This window comes from Pristis pectinata, chromosome 3 (assembly GCF_009764475.1).
Source record: "Pristis pectinata isolate sPriPec2 chromosome 3, sPriPec2.1.pri, whole genome shotgun sequence".
NCBI lineage: Eukaryota > Metazoa > Chordata > Chondrichthyes > Rhinopristiformes > Pristidae > Pristis > Pristis pectinata.
Genome location: NC_067407.1, coordinates 34,466,025 through 34,481,964, shown reverse-complemented (window position 1 = coordinate 34,481,964; position 15,940 = coordinate 34,466,025). Strand labels below are relative to the sequence as shown.

Here is a 15,940-nt window from a genome sequence, read left to right as displayed (position 1 = left end):
TTTGCAATCTAAGAGTCACAGAGTCAGAGAGATATACAGCACAGAAGCAGGCCCTTCGGCCTGTTACGGACTCAGTGAAAGTCCCTTTAAGATAGAGAGTGTGTGTGTATTTGTGTGTGTGGCGTGCTTACGTCAATAGAAGATAAAGGACGTAATGACGTTGTTGAAGAAGTCAGAAGAAGAAGAGAAGAGAGAGAGAAGGGAGAGAGACACCAGCCTGCTAGTTTTCTCTATCGATGGATGAGAAACTATAACTGTGTCTGCCACAGAAATCCATGTATGGAAATTGGAAGTAATCCGGTGGAGTTCACTTTGTTGCTGACCTGTAGAAGGAAACAGGTATTTGTGTGGACGACCACGATTTGGATGCTTTTCGGGGTGAGGAAGTCACTACCGAGTAAACACTGAAGTGTCGCTGGGGTTCCATCGTGGAACATTTGGATTTCGTATTTAGTTTCTCTATGTTTCTCTATGTCTACGTCTTATCTTCAGACAACGGTGGTTGTTGAAGAAGCCCTTGCTCATGTTTCACCTTATGGCTTGCGGAACTGAACTTTAAGAACCATTCCTGAACTGGGAGTTTTGGACTTTGCCACACACACACACACGAAGAGTTTAGTTTAGGGGTTAACGTTCAAGGTTTAACATTTTTGAATTCTAACATACTAACATTTTTACTTTTATTTTACGTATTATCATAAGTAGTGATTAATAAAATAGTTTTTAACACTGAATCATGCTCAGTGTGTTTCTTTTGTTGCTGGTTCGTGACAGGCCCACTGAGTCTGCACTGACCATCAGCTACTCATTTACACTAATCCTGCATTAATCCCACTTTTTATTCCCCCTACATTTTCATGAACTTTCCCCAGATTCTACCACTCACCTACACTGTAGGGGCAATTTACAGTGGATCATTAGCCTACCAACCCACACATCTTTGGCATGTGGGAGGAAACTAGAGTAGCTGGAGGAAACCAGTCATCACAGGGAAAAGGTGCGAACTCTAAACAGACAGAACCTGAGGTCAGGAATTGAACATGGATCTCTGGTGCTGTCAGGCCAGTGGCACTACAAGCTACACCACTGTGTCACCCAATAATGAGGACATTTGTACAAGTAGGAAAGGTAGTGTTCAGTTTAGAGATTTGAGTTGGTCTCCTGCAGCAATAAGTAGTACAGGCAATCCCCAGGTTACATAAGCGTTCCATTTCTGAGAATGCTCCATAAACCGGTTGTACTGTAAGTCAGTGCAGGTCAGCAATTACGGAAGTGATTAGCTAGAGGGACTTTGCGAGTTGGGATGTGAACAACGGGGTTTTGGTTATCTCAATCCAATAGCAATGCTGCACTTTGTACCATATTCAATGATGTAAAATGTCCCTGGGTGTAATTAGCTGCTGTCAATCTATTCTTTTATGCATTAAGAAAGGACTTGTTATTGATATTACTGCAGTAGATTTTTACAAGCCCACCCAATAATTCACTCAATCAGGTTTCACAAAAATCAAATTAAATAGGATTGGGAATTGGAAACTATTATCAGAATAAAATTGCCCCACATTGCTGGATAGCATCCATCCATTCCATTATATAGCTACCCATATTGTACTGCTATACACTTCCTATATTCATTTATTTTATTGAATATCTTCTGTGTTCATCCTAACGCTACCCATAATTAAACTAATTAAACGTACTGTATCCAGTTGTTAATGAATACCAGTTTGCATTTCAGTAACTAACTTTGCTATCTTGATAAATTATTTTAAAAATTATGGCAGAATTCACACTAAGTCCGATTTCCGTAAGTCAGGTCTTCCATAACCTTGGGAGTTCCTGTATTTTTAAGGTTCCCCTCGTAGAGTCTTCGCTGTTTTGCCATGTTAAGTGTTTGGTAACCTTGCATTCCCAAACTCTTTAGATGACCTGTGAAGTCTGCTGCTATGACAATGAAGGTACGAATAAGGCAGAAATAATATTTTTTTTTGGTTGTTGATGTGAGTGTTGCAAGGTTCAAAAGGAAATATCTTTCCATTGTCAGGAAACTAAATCAACTCAGCTACGTGTTTTCATATAAAACTTTGAATCCACTTGCATTAAGGGTTCCTGGGAGTTCTTTATTTTTTCAGATTGAGGAGACCTGGTAGGATCTTTTGGAGCTCTTGGGGATGCTGGAGACTTAGATGTTGCTACATGTTTCCATTTCCTCAGTGGTACTTGATTAATCTTGTTCATCTTATTCACATGGGGTCCCTGAGTAAAAGGCTTTTTTTGATGGATGTGAGTCTCAAATTATTCTTTTGATGTTTAAACTAAGTTTTTGCATCTGAGTTAATGGGCATGTATTTAAATATTGCTGTAAAGTTCCCTTAATTTTAGAAATACCACAAATATACTGTATATGGCAGATGAATGTTAGCTGTGTTCTGTATTGGTCCTTGTGAAGCTTGTAGCTTCGTGAATTATCCTCTGTGGTGAGTAGCTAGGAGTGTTTCTGTCTCCCTCAGGGGATGAATACATTCTGCAGTGTAATTTGGGGCTCTACATCCTTTTCACAGGTTACCAACATTCAGGGGACTGGGCTAAATTATTGTCAATGAATTTCACTAGATTCCCCAAATTCTCATTTTGATATTAGGAAATAGCTACACACTATAAAATTGATCCTTCACTAATTTTTTGAAGAGTTCTCTTCAGTCTGTCAGTTGTTTTCTCCAGCATCAGATCTGTCAGAATATTTTTAGTGTGCTTAATGAGGGTATTTCATTCAGACTTGAGCATCACAGGGACAAGCACAATGTGGAGGCAGTGCCAACCAACTGATTTATATTAGAGTTTTTTTTAGAAATTAGAAAACTGTACAGCAATTAATTCTTTATCTGTAAAGTAAAATGATTGCACGTGAAAGGAATTAATTGTTTGTGAAGTGCTTTTGGATGTTTTGAGGATGTTAAGTAACCAAGATCTTAATTATTTTTCAAATTATATAACATGTTTTTCCAACATTGCCATACCATTTTGTCTACTTTACAGTTGTTTGAACTAAAATTTGCAAATAATGTATCTGTAAGAAATAACACTATGTTAAATTTTACTATTGATGCTATTGTATGGATCAGGCTCTGCATGCTGTGAATTGCACAATAGACTTGAGTTCTGCTTCTGGGTTAGCTTTTGTTTCTCTCCTTATATTAGGTTTCTAAATCAGGTTTGGAAATTTTCCAGTGCTTTTGCATTTTATTGGAGCTGTATTATACCCATTGTGAACATCAGCAAGTATGAAACTACTTGCAAAAGGTTTTTCCATTATCCAAGGCTTTGTTGTGGTTGGGAATTGGATTAGCTCACATCTGCAGAATTTTGCTGTGACGTTTGTTTCCATTGCATCTATCCACATTGAATTTGAATTTGAGTCCCAGAGATGAAAGAATAATTTTCCAATCCAGTCTCTTATTTCTGGAAATCTGGCATGTACTCTGATGAAAAAGGTCAAAAACTGATGCTGGATCCCCAGTTAAAAATATAGCTCACAAAGATAATAGTGTTTGAATATCTTTGTATTTTGAATAGTAATGCTCTTTAAAATTGTAAGAATATAAATACAAGTGCTATTTATTCTTATCAAATAATTGAGCACCAATGTATCCTGGGAGAGCGATAGAAAAAAAAGAGGTAATATGGTTGAAATGACTAGACCAATTACTTGAACTGATAATTGCATTTAAGTTTATTTCTGTTAATAACCCAACACCCATGTGGAATTATCAGTATGTAATGTTTAAATAAACTGTCCTGTTTATTGGTAGTGTCTATTAATCCCCATTTATGTGAAATTGGACAGACTGTTTTCTGTGAATAGAGAGTCTAGATCCAGAGCATAGGACTCGGGATAAGAAGTTGGCATTACAGGACTGATGAGTGAGCATTGTGGTTACTTGGAATTTTCTACTCTGGCGAGCTGTGGATATTGAATCACCGTACATATTCAAAGCCCATTTATCGATGCCTTCTCCAACTTTCCTCAGTATCTCTCCCCAATTCCCCATTTACTAATGTTGCCTAAGGATCCTCTTTTTTTAAAAAAAGGTAAGTAACCAATAAGGGGAATTTGGCTGTTTAGCTGCTGAATAACATATCGAAGGTAACTTGTTTTCTACAAGGCAAAATGTTCTAGACTTATTTGTATAACTAAATCCTGAACTACCTGAATCGTCTACATAATTTTCTGATCTTGTATGTATAAAACAGAAGAGGAAGGAATAGGGCAATCAATCATCCAAACTCATTCTGTCATGATTGAGATGTTGGCTGATCAATATTTTAACTCCATCCATTCTTTTAGGTTCCATATTCTTTTATGCTGTCATCAGCAAAAACAAATTGATTTGAATAAAAAATTCATTAAAACCTTTGCTTGTGGAATTTCATTTAAATTATTTAAAAAAATTCACTCCTGTAACAGTGAAGTTGATTGTAAGGATATTTTGTATATTTTTAACAATGACTATATGCTCCATATGAGTTGAGATTCATTAAAAATATTTTTTGTTAAAATGTTTTGGTTTAGATTTCTACAGATAATTATGAAATTAATAATATTGAACTCAAGAGAGATGGACAAAGCCTGGGCATTACAGTTGTTGGTTATGTTGGTGCTTCTCAAAGTGGTGAGTTCACAATTCAAAAAAATTATGAATGAGAAAGATATAGAGCCACAGATTTATTTAGATTAGATGGAAGCAGTCTGCGCTGTGATCCAAAACAAATCCTGCTGCCTCTCTTAGTTCTGCACCTTATTTCTGGTTCAAGTATTTCTCCACTCTTCCTTGAGGGATATGTGACTAGAAATTGCTCCATGATATTTTTCTGGCTCTAAAATAGTGCTATGGGTAACCCAAAAACTGTTTGTGTAAATGTTGAGAATTTCATACATGAGGTTAACACCACAGCTTTCTTGGGTTTTCCTGTGTAAAGCTACAAGGAAACTAACATTGTACAGCATTCTGTATTGATGGATTGCAAGCTCTTGCAGTAACACAGCAACTGGGATCTTTCTAGGCATTTCTTGAAGCATCATAAGGTAATACAAACATCACTCTTCCAGCTCTAGGGGAATATTGTCAATGAATGAATGGATGCTGTGTTGATGGGACAAGGGTGAGAGAGTGTTGCCAGTGAGTCAGAGGTACCTGGGCAAGCTGGTGAAGAATGGTGCCTGCGAGAGACATGTTTTTGTGTAGTGGCAGTGGGGAATTGTTGTTACAGAAAACCTTCAGGCAATATTCAAGCATTTCTGGAACTAATCTGCCAGGGAGATCTTCGTAAAGACAAGTATATAAATGTGTGAACTTTGAGGAAGTTTGTAGTGCAGGCAAATGCTCATGCCTGTTCTGGTAGGCCGAAGGAAGAGTAGATGAAGTCTCCATTCATTTGCTACGGAGTTGGTTGATATCCCAACCAGCAGCAATTTGGAATGATATGGAGGGTGGACGTGTAGAGCGACCATGAACTTGATCTCTATGGCCAAAACAATTAAGGTGCACACATATGAGGTTACTTCTGAAGTTGTAGGTGGCCACAGACCTCAGAGGGGGTAATGAATGCAGTTTGAGTGTTGGTCCCTGAAAATAGCAAGGTTTCAGGGAAACAGTGTTCACAAATGCTAGTGGTTTTGTGAGTAAATAAGAACTGCTGTTTTATGACCAGTGAGGTTGAAAATCTCTCTGCAAGTGAAATTTGTATGTTAGATAGACTATAGAACAGTTCAGCACAGAACAGGCCTTCGGCCCATGATCTCTGTGCTAACCATGATGCCAGTCCAAAACTAATCCCATCTACTTTCCCATACTCTTTATCCCTCCATTCCCTGCCTGTTCCTGCGCCTGTCCAAATGCCTCTTAAATGTTGCCATGTTACACTACTAGAGCTGCTGGTGAAATTATTAAACAGAATAGTTCAATACTATAATTTACAGATACCTCTGGAATTTTTGTGAAAAGCATAATACCAGGGAGTGCTGCAGAACAAAGTGGATGTATTCAGGTTCAAGACAGGATCATTGCTGTAAGTAACATTTTATCTTGAATTGTAATAATTCCTTATTTGTTAATGTTTCACACACTGGATTGTGAGTTATTCTTCATAGTCACCCAAATTAATAAAAGACATCACTAGAAATAACTAGAGTGAGAAGCAAATTGCTGGTGGAACTTAGCAAGTCAAGCTACATGTGTGGCGGCAAAGGGATGGTCAAGGTTTTGGGTCAAGACCCTGCATCAGATTGAGTGTGCAGACATTTGCTGTCTCCTTTTTTTTAAACCTCTGTCCTTATCTGTTTCTACCTATCACCACCTACCGTTGTCTCCTGACTAGAGTCAAGACCCTGCATCAGATTGAGTGTGCAGAGAGATGATAGCCAGTATAAAGCAACATGAGACAAGGGCTGGCAAGTGACAGGATGGAACCAGGTGAGGAGGGAAATGATTGATAGATGGAGCCAGGAGGGGGAGGAGTGGAGTCAGGAGACAATGGCAGGTGGTGATAGGTAGAAACAGATAAGGACAGAGGTTACAAAAAAGGAGACAGCAAATGTCTGACTCCACTCTTCGCTCTCCTCCACCTGGCTGCATCTGTCCATCATCCCCCTTCCCACCTTGATCCACCTATTGCTTCCCAGCCCCTGCCTCACCCTCTCTCTCACTGTTTTATACCATCTCTCTTCTACACTCAGTCCTGATGGAAGGTTTTAACCCAAAACTGACCATCCCTTTGCCTCCACAGATGCTGCGTCATCCATTGAGTTCCTCCAGTAGTTTGTTTTTTGCTCCATATTCCAGCATCTACAGTCTCTTAGATCTCCATTAGAGATAACTAACCTTTTGAAACGTTTTAGACATTAAGTTGTACAAATTACTCATCACTTTTGGTTTCTTAACATCAATTACCATTCTGTTTGAGTCTATTTGTATCTGTATTTCACTTGAATTATTTGCCTTTCTTTGACCGCTTATGTTTAATTTTGCAATTCAATTTTACAAAAATATAGCAGATGGATAGCATATGAATATAGAATGTAGAAACACTACAGCACAGTACAGGCCCTTCAGTCCACAATGTTGTGCCGACATTTTATCATGCCCTAAGATCTATCTAACCTTTCCCTCCCACATAACTCCCCATTTCCCTAGCATTCATGTGTCTATCTAAGAGTCTTTTATATGTCCCTAATGTATCTGCCCCCACAACCTCTGCAGGCAGTGCATTCCACGCATGCACCTGTGTAAAGAAAAAACTTACCCCTGACATCCCCCTTATACCTTCCTCCAATCACCTTAAAATTATGTCCCTTTGTGTTAGCCATTGTCACTCTGGGAAAAAGTCTCTAACTGTCCACTCAATCTATGCCTTTTATCATCTTGTATACCTCTATCAAGTCACTTCTCATCCTCCTCTCCAAAGAGAAAAGCCCTAGCTCACTCAACCTATCCTCATAAGACATGCTCTCCAATCCAGGCAACATCCTGGTAAATCTCCTCTGCACCCTCTCTAAAGCTTCCACATCCTTCCTATAATGAGGCGATCAGAACTGAACACAATTCTCCAAGTGTGGTCTAACCAGAGTTGTATAGAGCTGCAACATCACCTCGCAGCTCTTGAACTCAATACCCCGACTAATGAAGGCAACACACCATCCGCCTTCTTAACAACCCTATTGACCTGCGTGACAACCTTGAGGGATCTATGGACTGGACCCCATGATCCCTCTGTTCCTCCACACTGCTAAGAGTCCTGCCATTAACCTTGTATTCTGCCTTTGAATTCGATCTCCTGAAGTGTATCACTTCACACTTTTCTGCGTTGAACTCTCTCTGCTACTTCTCAGCCCAGGTCTGCATTTTATCAATATCCTGTTGTAATCTACAGCAACCTTTTACACTGTCCACTACACCACCAACCTTTGTATCATCAGCAAACTTACTAACCCACCCTTCCACATCTTCATCCAAGTAATTTATAAAAATTGCAAAGAGCTGGGGTCCCGGAACAGATCCCTGCGGAACACCACTGGTCACCAAACTCCAGGCAGAATACGCTTCATGTACCACCACCCTCTGTCTTCTATGGGCGAACCAATTCTTAATCCACACAGCCAAGTTTCCCTGGATCCCATGCCTCCTGACTTTCTGAATAAGCCTTCCATGAGGAACCTTATCAAATGCCTTACTAAAATCCATGTACACAACATCCATTGCTCTACCTTCATCAATGTGCTTTGTCACATCCTCAAAGAATTCAATCAGGCTCGTGAGGCACGACCTGCCCCTCACATAGCCATGCTCACTGTCCCTAATCAGCCTATGCTTCTCCAAATGCCCATAAGTCCTGTCTCTAAGAATCTTCTTCAGTAATTTTCCCACCACTGAAGTATGACTCACTGGTCTGTAATTCACAGGGTTATCTCTACTCCCTTTCTTAAACAAAGGAACAACATTTGCAACCCTCCAATCATCTGGCGCTACTCCTGTGGCCAGTGAGGACGCAAAGATCGTCACCAAAGCCGCAGCAATCTCTTCCCCTGCTTCCCGTAATAACCTTGGATATATCCCATCCGGCCCTGGTGACTTACCTGTCCTAATGTTTTTCAAAAGTTCCAGCACATCCTCTTTCCTCGCGTCGACATGTCCTAGCATATCAGCCTGTCGTACGCCATCCTCACAAACATCAAGGTCTCTCTCTCTGGTGAATACTGAAGCAAAGTATTCATTACGGACCTCCCCTACCTCTTCCGACTCCAGGCTTATGTTTCCTCTTTTATCCCTGATCAGTCCTACCCTCACTCTAGACATCCTCTTATTTTTCACATACATGTAGAACGCCTTGGTGTTTTCCTTGATCCTACTCACCAAGGTCTTCTCATGTGCCCTTCTAGCTCTCCTAAGTCCATTCTTAAGCTCCCTCCTGGCTACCTTGTAATGCTCCAGAGCCCTGTCTGATCCATGCTTTCTAAACCTCAGGTAAGCTTCTTTCTTCCTCTTGACAAGACATTCTACATCTCGTGTCAACCACGGTTCCTTCACTCTTCAATTATTCCTTAAACAACCTCCACATTTCCGCTGTGCACTTCTCCAAGAACATCTGTTCCCAATTTACGCTCCCAAATTCCTGCCTAATAGCATCATAATTCCCCCTCCCCCATTTAAATACTTTCCCATATCGTCTGCTCCTATCCCTCTCCAAGGCTATGGTAAAGGTCAAGGAATTATGGTCACTATCTCCAAAATGCTCTCCCACTGAGAGATCTGAAACCTGACCAGACTTATTGCCTAGTACCAGGTCCAGTATGGCCTCTCCTCTTGTCGGCCTGTCCACATACTGTGTCAGGAATCCTTCCTGTACACACCTAACAAACTGTGTCCCATCTATCCCCTTTACAGTAAGGAGGTGCCAATCAATATTAAGGAAGTTGAAATCAGCCATGACAACAACCCTGTTATTTTTGCACCTCTCCAAAATCTGTCTCCTGATCTGCTCCTCAGCATCTCTGCTGCTATTGGGGGGGTCTGTAGAATACTCCCAATAGAGTGATTGCTCGCTTCCTTTTTCTGACTTCCACCCACACTGACTCTATGGATGGTTCCTCTAGGACATCCTCCCTTTCTACAGCTGTGACAGCTGTTTAAGTAAGTATTTTTATTAAACATTTTTCTAACATGTTTATTGCCCTTAAATAAAGGTTGGTTATTGTCAGATGATTTGAAAGATCTGTTGTTGGTTGATGCCATAAAATCAAGAATTTGCTTGGTGCTGGTTTAGGAGATGGTATTGTTTTGTATTTTAATGATTGAAGGCAATAAGCTTTAATTCTATATCTACATGCAAGATGTATTTCATTAAATGGTGTCTTTTATTAAACAATTATTGGTCATTATGGTAAAAATGACTATTTTTATTTTATTTCAAGGGATATTGGCGATCTGGTTAAGAAAAAGAGAGAGGTGTATAGCAGGTATAGGCAACTAGGAACAAATGAGGTACTTGAAGAGTATAGAAAATGTAAGAAAATACTAAAGAAGGAAATCAGGAAGGCAAAAAGAAGGCATGAGGTTACTCTGGCAGATAATGTGAAGGTAAACCTGAGGGTTTCTGCAAGTATATTAAGAGTAAAAGGATAGTAAGGGACAAAATTGGTCCCGTAGAGATCAGAGTGGTCAGCTATGTGTGCAGCCTCAGGAGATGGGGGAGATTTTAAACAGTTTTTTTGCATCAGTATTTACTCAGGAAACTGGCATAGTGGATATGGAAGGAATGGAAACAGGCAATAGTGTCATGGAACACATAGAGATTAAAGAGGAGGAGGTGCTTGCTGCCTTACAGCGAATAAAGGTAGGTAAATCCCCTGGGCCTGACATGATATTTCCTCAGACCTTGAGAGAGACTAGTGTAGAAATTGCAGGGGCCCTGGCAGATATATTTAAAATGTCCTTTACCACGGGTGCGGTGCCAGAGGACTGGAGGGAAGCTCATGTTGTTCCGTTGTTTAAAGAAGGCTCAAAAAGTAAACCAGTTAATTACAGGCCGGTGACCCTGACATCAGTAGTAGGTAAATTATTGGAAGGTGTCTGAAGATCGGATATACAAGTATTGGACAGCCAAGGGCTGATTAAGGATAGTCAGCATGGCTTTGTGCGTGGTAGATTGTGTTTAACGAATCTTGTAGAGTTTTTTTGAGGAGGTTACCAAGGAAGTAGATGAAGGAAATGCTGTGGATATTGTCTACATGGACTTTAGTAAGGCCTTTGACAAGATCCCAGATGGGAGCTTAGTTCAGAAGGTTCAGACACTAGGTATCCATGGAAAGGTTGTAAGCTGGATTCGAAATTGGCCTTGTGTGGACGATTGTTTCTCAGACAGGAAGCCTGTGACTAGTGGTGTGCCTCAGAGATCTGTACTGGGTCCATTGTTGTTTGTCGTCTATATCAATGATCTAGATGATAATGTGGTAAATTGGATCAGCAAGTTTGCTGATGACACTAAGATTGGAGGAGTTGTGGACAGCGAGGAAGGCTTTCAAAGCTTCAGAGGGATCTGGACCCAACTGGAAAAATGGGCCAGAAAATGGCAGATGGAATTTAATGCAGACAAGTGTGAGGTGTTGCATTTTGGAAGGACAAATCAAGGTAGGACATACACAGTAAATGGTAGGGCACTGAGGAGTGCGGAGGAACAAAGAGATCTGGGAGTTCAGATACATAATTCCCTGAAAGTGGCGTCACGGGTAGACAGGGTTGTAAAGAAGGCTTTTGGCATCCTGGGCATTCATAAATCAAATTTTTTGAATACAGGAGTTGGGATGTTATGGTGAGGTCGTATAAGACATTGGTGAGGCCAAATTTGGAGTATTGTGTGCAGTTCTGGTCACCTAACTATAGGAAGGATGTCAGTAAGATTGAAAGAGTGCAGAGGAGATTTACTAGAATGTTGCCGGGTCTTCAGGAGTTGAGTTACAGGGAAAGATTGAACAGGTTAGGACTTTATTCCTTGGAGCATAGAAGAATGAGGGGAGATTTGATAGAGGTTTACAAAATTATGAGGGGTATATACAGAGTAAATGCAAGTAGGCTCTTTCCACCTAGATTAGGGGAGATAAGTATGAGAGGACATGGCTTTAGGGTGAAAGGGGAAAGGTTTAGGGGGAACATTAGGGGGAACTTCTTCACTCAGAGAGTGATGGAGTATGGAACGAACTGCCATCTGACGTGGTAAATGTGGGGCTCACTCTACAGTTTTAAGAATAAATTGGATGGATACATGGATGGGAGAGGTCTGGAGGTCAATGGGACGAGTGGAATAAAGTTTCAGCATAGACTAGAAGGGCCGAATGGCCTGTTTCTGTGCTGTAGTGTTTGTATGGTTCTATGGTTTTATTCATTTTTGGTTGCAGGTGAGACTGAGAAGGACAGTATTTCCAATAGTTCCTACATTCGCACTCAGTGACAGTGAAGGAATGACCACATATTTCAAACTTGAAGTAGTATGTGACTTGGAATGGAGTAGGCAGGTGGTGGTAATCCCATGCACCTGAATCTCTTGTCCTCCTTAATGACAGAGGTTGCAAGATTAGAAGATGTTGTGGGAGGAGCCAAAGTGAGTAAATAGTAGATGGTACACAATGCAGCCACTGTGTGTCATAGGGAGTGAATGTTTAACTTACTAGTCAAGTGTGCTGCTTTGTGCTGAATGGTGTTGAGCTCCTTGAATATTGTTGGAGTTGCATTTGCACACATGGGGTGGGAAGTATTTCATCACAATGCTGATTTGTGCTTTTTTGATAGTGGAAAGGCTTTGGAGAGGCAAGAGGCATTTGCTGCAGAATATCCAGCCTCTGACCTTTTAATGTAGTTGCATAATTTGTGGCTATTCCATTTGGTCAATGGAGACTCCCAGGGTGTTGTCACTTGGCGATGGTAATGAAATCCAGTGATTCCATGCTGAGCTGAGGGCTAGATGCATTTCTCATTTCTGCCTCTCACTTTTATGCCAGCCATTGCTGTTATTTTGTCATTTGTCATTTTTCTGAGTTGCTGACTTAGATTGAAAAATTAAGTGTAGGTAAGGCTTCATATTTTAATTAATACTGAGGTTTGAAATTTCTTTATTTCAATTGAAAGTACTTTTAATTTATTATTTCTACCTTTTTATTTTTAAATGATATTTAGTTTTGTAATTAAATATCTTTAAACAGTTTTTAAATGCTTCAGAGATATTTAGAAATACTGAAATTCTTTTGACAGCATTAACATAGAAAGGCATTCTAGGGGGCTGGGCCTCAATTCAACATGTGAAACATCATTGTCACAGGCAGACCATTTTGCTTCACAGACTAGCTACAGCAGCAAGGCCAGGAGGCCAATTCGCCCTCTGGGGCTGCAAAAGGTCGATGTAGCTTGCCAGCATCATTTGGAGGGTTAGTATGGGCACAGCAATGCAACTAGTAGAGCTTCTGTCTCACAGCTCTAGGGTTTGCTCCTGATCTCTGGCTCGATCAGTGTGAAGTTTGCACGTTCTCCCTGTGATGTGTGGGTTTCCTCCAGGTGCTCTGATTTCCTTCCACATTCCAAAAGTGTGCGTGTCGGTAGATTAATTGGCCACTGTAAATTGCTCTGAGCATGGAGGTGAGTGGTAGAACCTTGTGGGAGTTATTGGAAGTGAGGAGAGAATAAAATGGGATTGTGTATAAAAGGGTGCCTGATGGTCAGTCTGGACTCTGTGTGCAGAAGGGCCCTTTTCCTGCGTTGTATGACTTTGACTCTGTGTGAGGCATTGTTGAGTTGAGCATGATCCAGCCCATTAATTATTTTCAGTAAGTTTACAGCATTTTCTTACAGAATTTAATCCCTTGGTAGAAAATCTATTAAATTGTTGGACATTACATGACATGAATGAAATTACACCAAGTTTGTGGTAAATTATTGATCAGATGATATTTCCTATGATACTGTCAGAATCTTGGAAATTTTTAATCAGAGGTCACTCATAATAGTGACAGCGCTTGTTGTGCTGATCTTCTGTGAATTGAATTCCCCATTCAGTTGAACAAGTTGTGATAAATGACATTACCTAGTTTGGAGTTTGCCTAATATTAGCCTTTATATAAGTCAGATATCACAAATGCTAATACTTGGTTACTAGTTTCCTTTGTATTCAAATATTGGAGGGCAAGATCTTTCTGTGTTTTGTTTAAACATTAATATCTGTGATTTGTTACCTGACTTCAGACTGAACTGATATATATTCTCAAGTAAAGACTTTGGAAATTGGAGCATTAGTGTGTAGGATTACAAAAATGCAAATCTTCTCAAGTATGGTAAATATTTATGGATCTACAACCACAGAACAGATATTTTTCTGTTGCTTGTATTTTATTTTCAGATGTTTAATTGAATTGTAGAATTTTTTTGTGTATATTAAAGGTGGGGAGAGAGGTATGCTGACCTTTGTTCTCACAATTAATTATCTCAGTGGTGCTTGAGAGATTCGTTCTATGCACAGCTTTGAATAGGCAGGCAGGCAATAGTGCAAAGGTAAATGAAAACAAAAATTGCTGGAAATACTCAATGAGGCAGACAGCATCTTTGGAAAAAGAAACAGTTAACATTTCAGGTTGATGACCCTTTATCAATTCAGCCCAGTGTCCTGTTAAATAGAGCACAAAATTAATATTGGAACACAAGTTTGTGGTAGAAGTTGAAATTTCAGGCTGGAATTTGCAAGAGTTAAGACAGTGAAACTACTGACCTTTGCTGTCATTACTTGTAAATTTGAGATTTTCAGGACTGTATGTTTGAACAAGAATTTCAGGAAGTTGCTGTGCCTTATTAATTTAAAATATCTCTCGCTTGTTACCAATATTTTTGAAGTGTTTTAGGATTTTTCAAGTTTTTATGTATTTAACTTTTTTTAATTGATTAGTATAGGATTAGTCAAGGTGGGTACTTGACAGTCAGTTTGCAATTCATAGGTTGGAGGGTATTTTTCCATGCTCTGTGACTCTGACTTTTCATGTTACTTCATGATCTTGACTGTCTCAGAAGCATTCAGAGCATTTCAAAGTAAAATTAAAGTATACAGACTTTTTGGCTACTCTGGTTGTGAATTAGCCTCCTGTCAGATTTTTTGAGAGGAGTTAGTTTCGGCTGTCTTATGTGATGCCCTTTTCAGTCTGCATAAGGGAACACCACATGAGGCCTTGCTGCAGAAAGATCTCCCAACATTTATACAAGGAGAGTCACTGGAGATGGATGCACATTTCTGTCAAGAATTTTTTCCACAAATTCAGTACCAATGTAAAAAATAAAGAAAGCAAAATAGATATTTTTCTTATTATTTGTTTTGAAATGCTTATCTGAGGGGAGCATGGAATTGTCAACAACAGCATCTGGATTTCCTGTGGATACTCCAGAAATCACTGTGTAGTTCATGGTATAGTGATGGCAAATTTTCTCACATTAGAACAGCAACAGCAAAATTCAGGCCATTGATTTAAGATTGTTTGATCTTGTTTTCTCGCATAAGAAGTTTTAATTCTTGAGTTATGCGGAGGTTTATTGTCATTTTCATTGATGTTTTTGAAGGTTGATGGAATTGATATTCAGGGACTTACAAACCAAGAAGCAATTGATGCTTTACGAAACACTGGAAAAACTGTCAACCTTACACTAGCAAGGAAGAAGATTTGTAATGACTACGAATCCTTTGAAAAAGGTAATTTATATTGTACCTTCAACCTGAATACAATTTAACTGTTTAGACTGGTGACCTTCACAACTGGGGAAAGCTAGAAAATAAGTTTTATGATGCAGAGAAAGGGCAGAGGAGAGGGAAGGATAAAAGGATGGTCTGTGATGGAATGGAAGACAGGAGAAATTCAATCACCAAAGAAAAAGGGTTGATAATAAGACAAGAAAGGGAACATTAGATGGGTCTAGAGGAGGTGAAAGCGGAAATAGCAGAATCATAATCTGAGGGATGCGTGAAAGCAGGCATATCAGCAGTGGAATGGACATGGTCAAGGCACAGTCAATTATGATGGAGGGGAATCCACACCAAGGCAAAAGGAAAACATATAGGAAGACGTGTTGAACAGAGAAGATGAAAATAAGAGAAAATACGGGAATTCTTATTAAAAGGGGAATTGGGGTAAGAAGAAGAGGAGTAAAGTTAGTTGTGGAAGACTGAGCTCAGTGGATGACATTTGCAGGACAGTTCACAGGAATGGAGATAGAGGAGCTGAGAAAGGAAAGGAAAAAGTTGGAGATGGACATGGGATGGTGAAATGAAGCTTGAAATTGGCAATAATGTTGATGATCCGTTCCTGTTTGGTGCAAGAGCAGGAAATATGCCAAGGAAAGAACAGAGCAGACCTGAGCATGACTGCAAG

At 39.8% G+C, this 15,940-nt stretch overlaps 1 protein-coding gene across 7 annotated transcripts in view; it reads left to right on the top strand.

Annotated features, from left to right (window-relative positions):
* patj (PATJ crumbs cell polarity complex component) overlaps positions 1 to 15,940 on the top strand; it is a 226,077-nt gene that overhangs the window by 16,311 nt on the left and 193,826 nt on the right. For all 7 annotated transcript variants that reach the window (XM_052011643.1, XM_052011644.1, XM_052011648.1 and 4 more), the window contains exons 9-11: positions 4,571 to 4,670; positions 5,978 to 6,066; positions 15,135 to 15,264. In XM_052011643.1, coding sequence (XP_051867603.1) covers positions 4,571 to 4,670; positions 5,978 to 6,066; positions 15,135 to 15,264 — 319 coding nt within the window. The remainder of the gene's footprint in view (positions 1 to 4,570; positions 4,671 to 5,977; positions 6,067 to 15,134; positions 15,265 to 15,940) is intronic.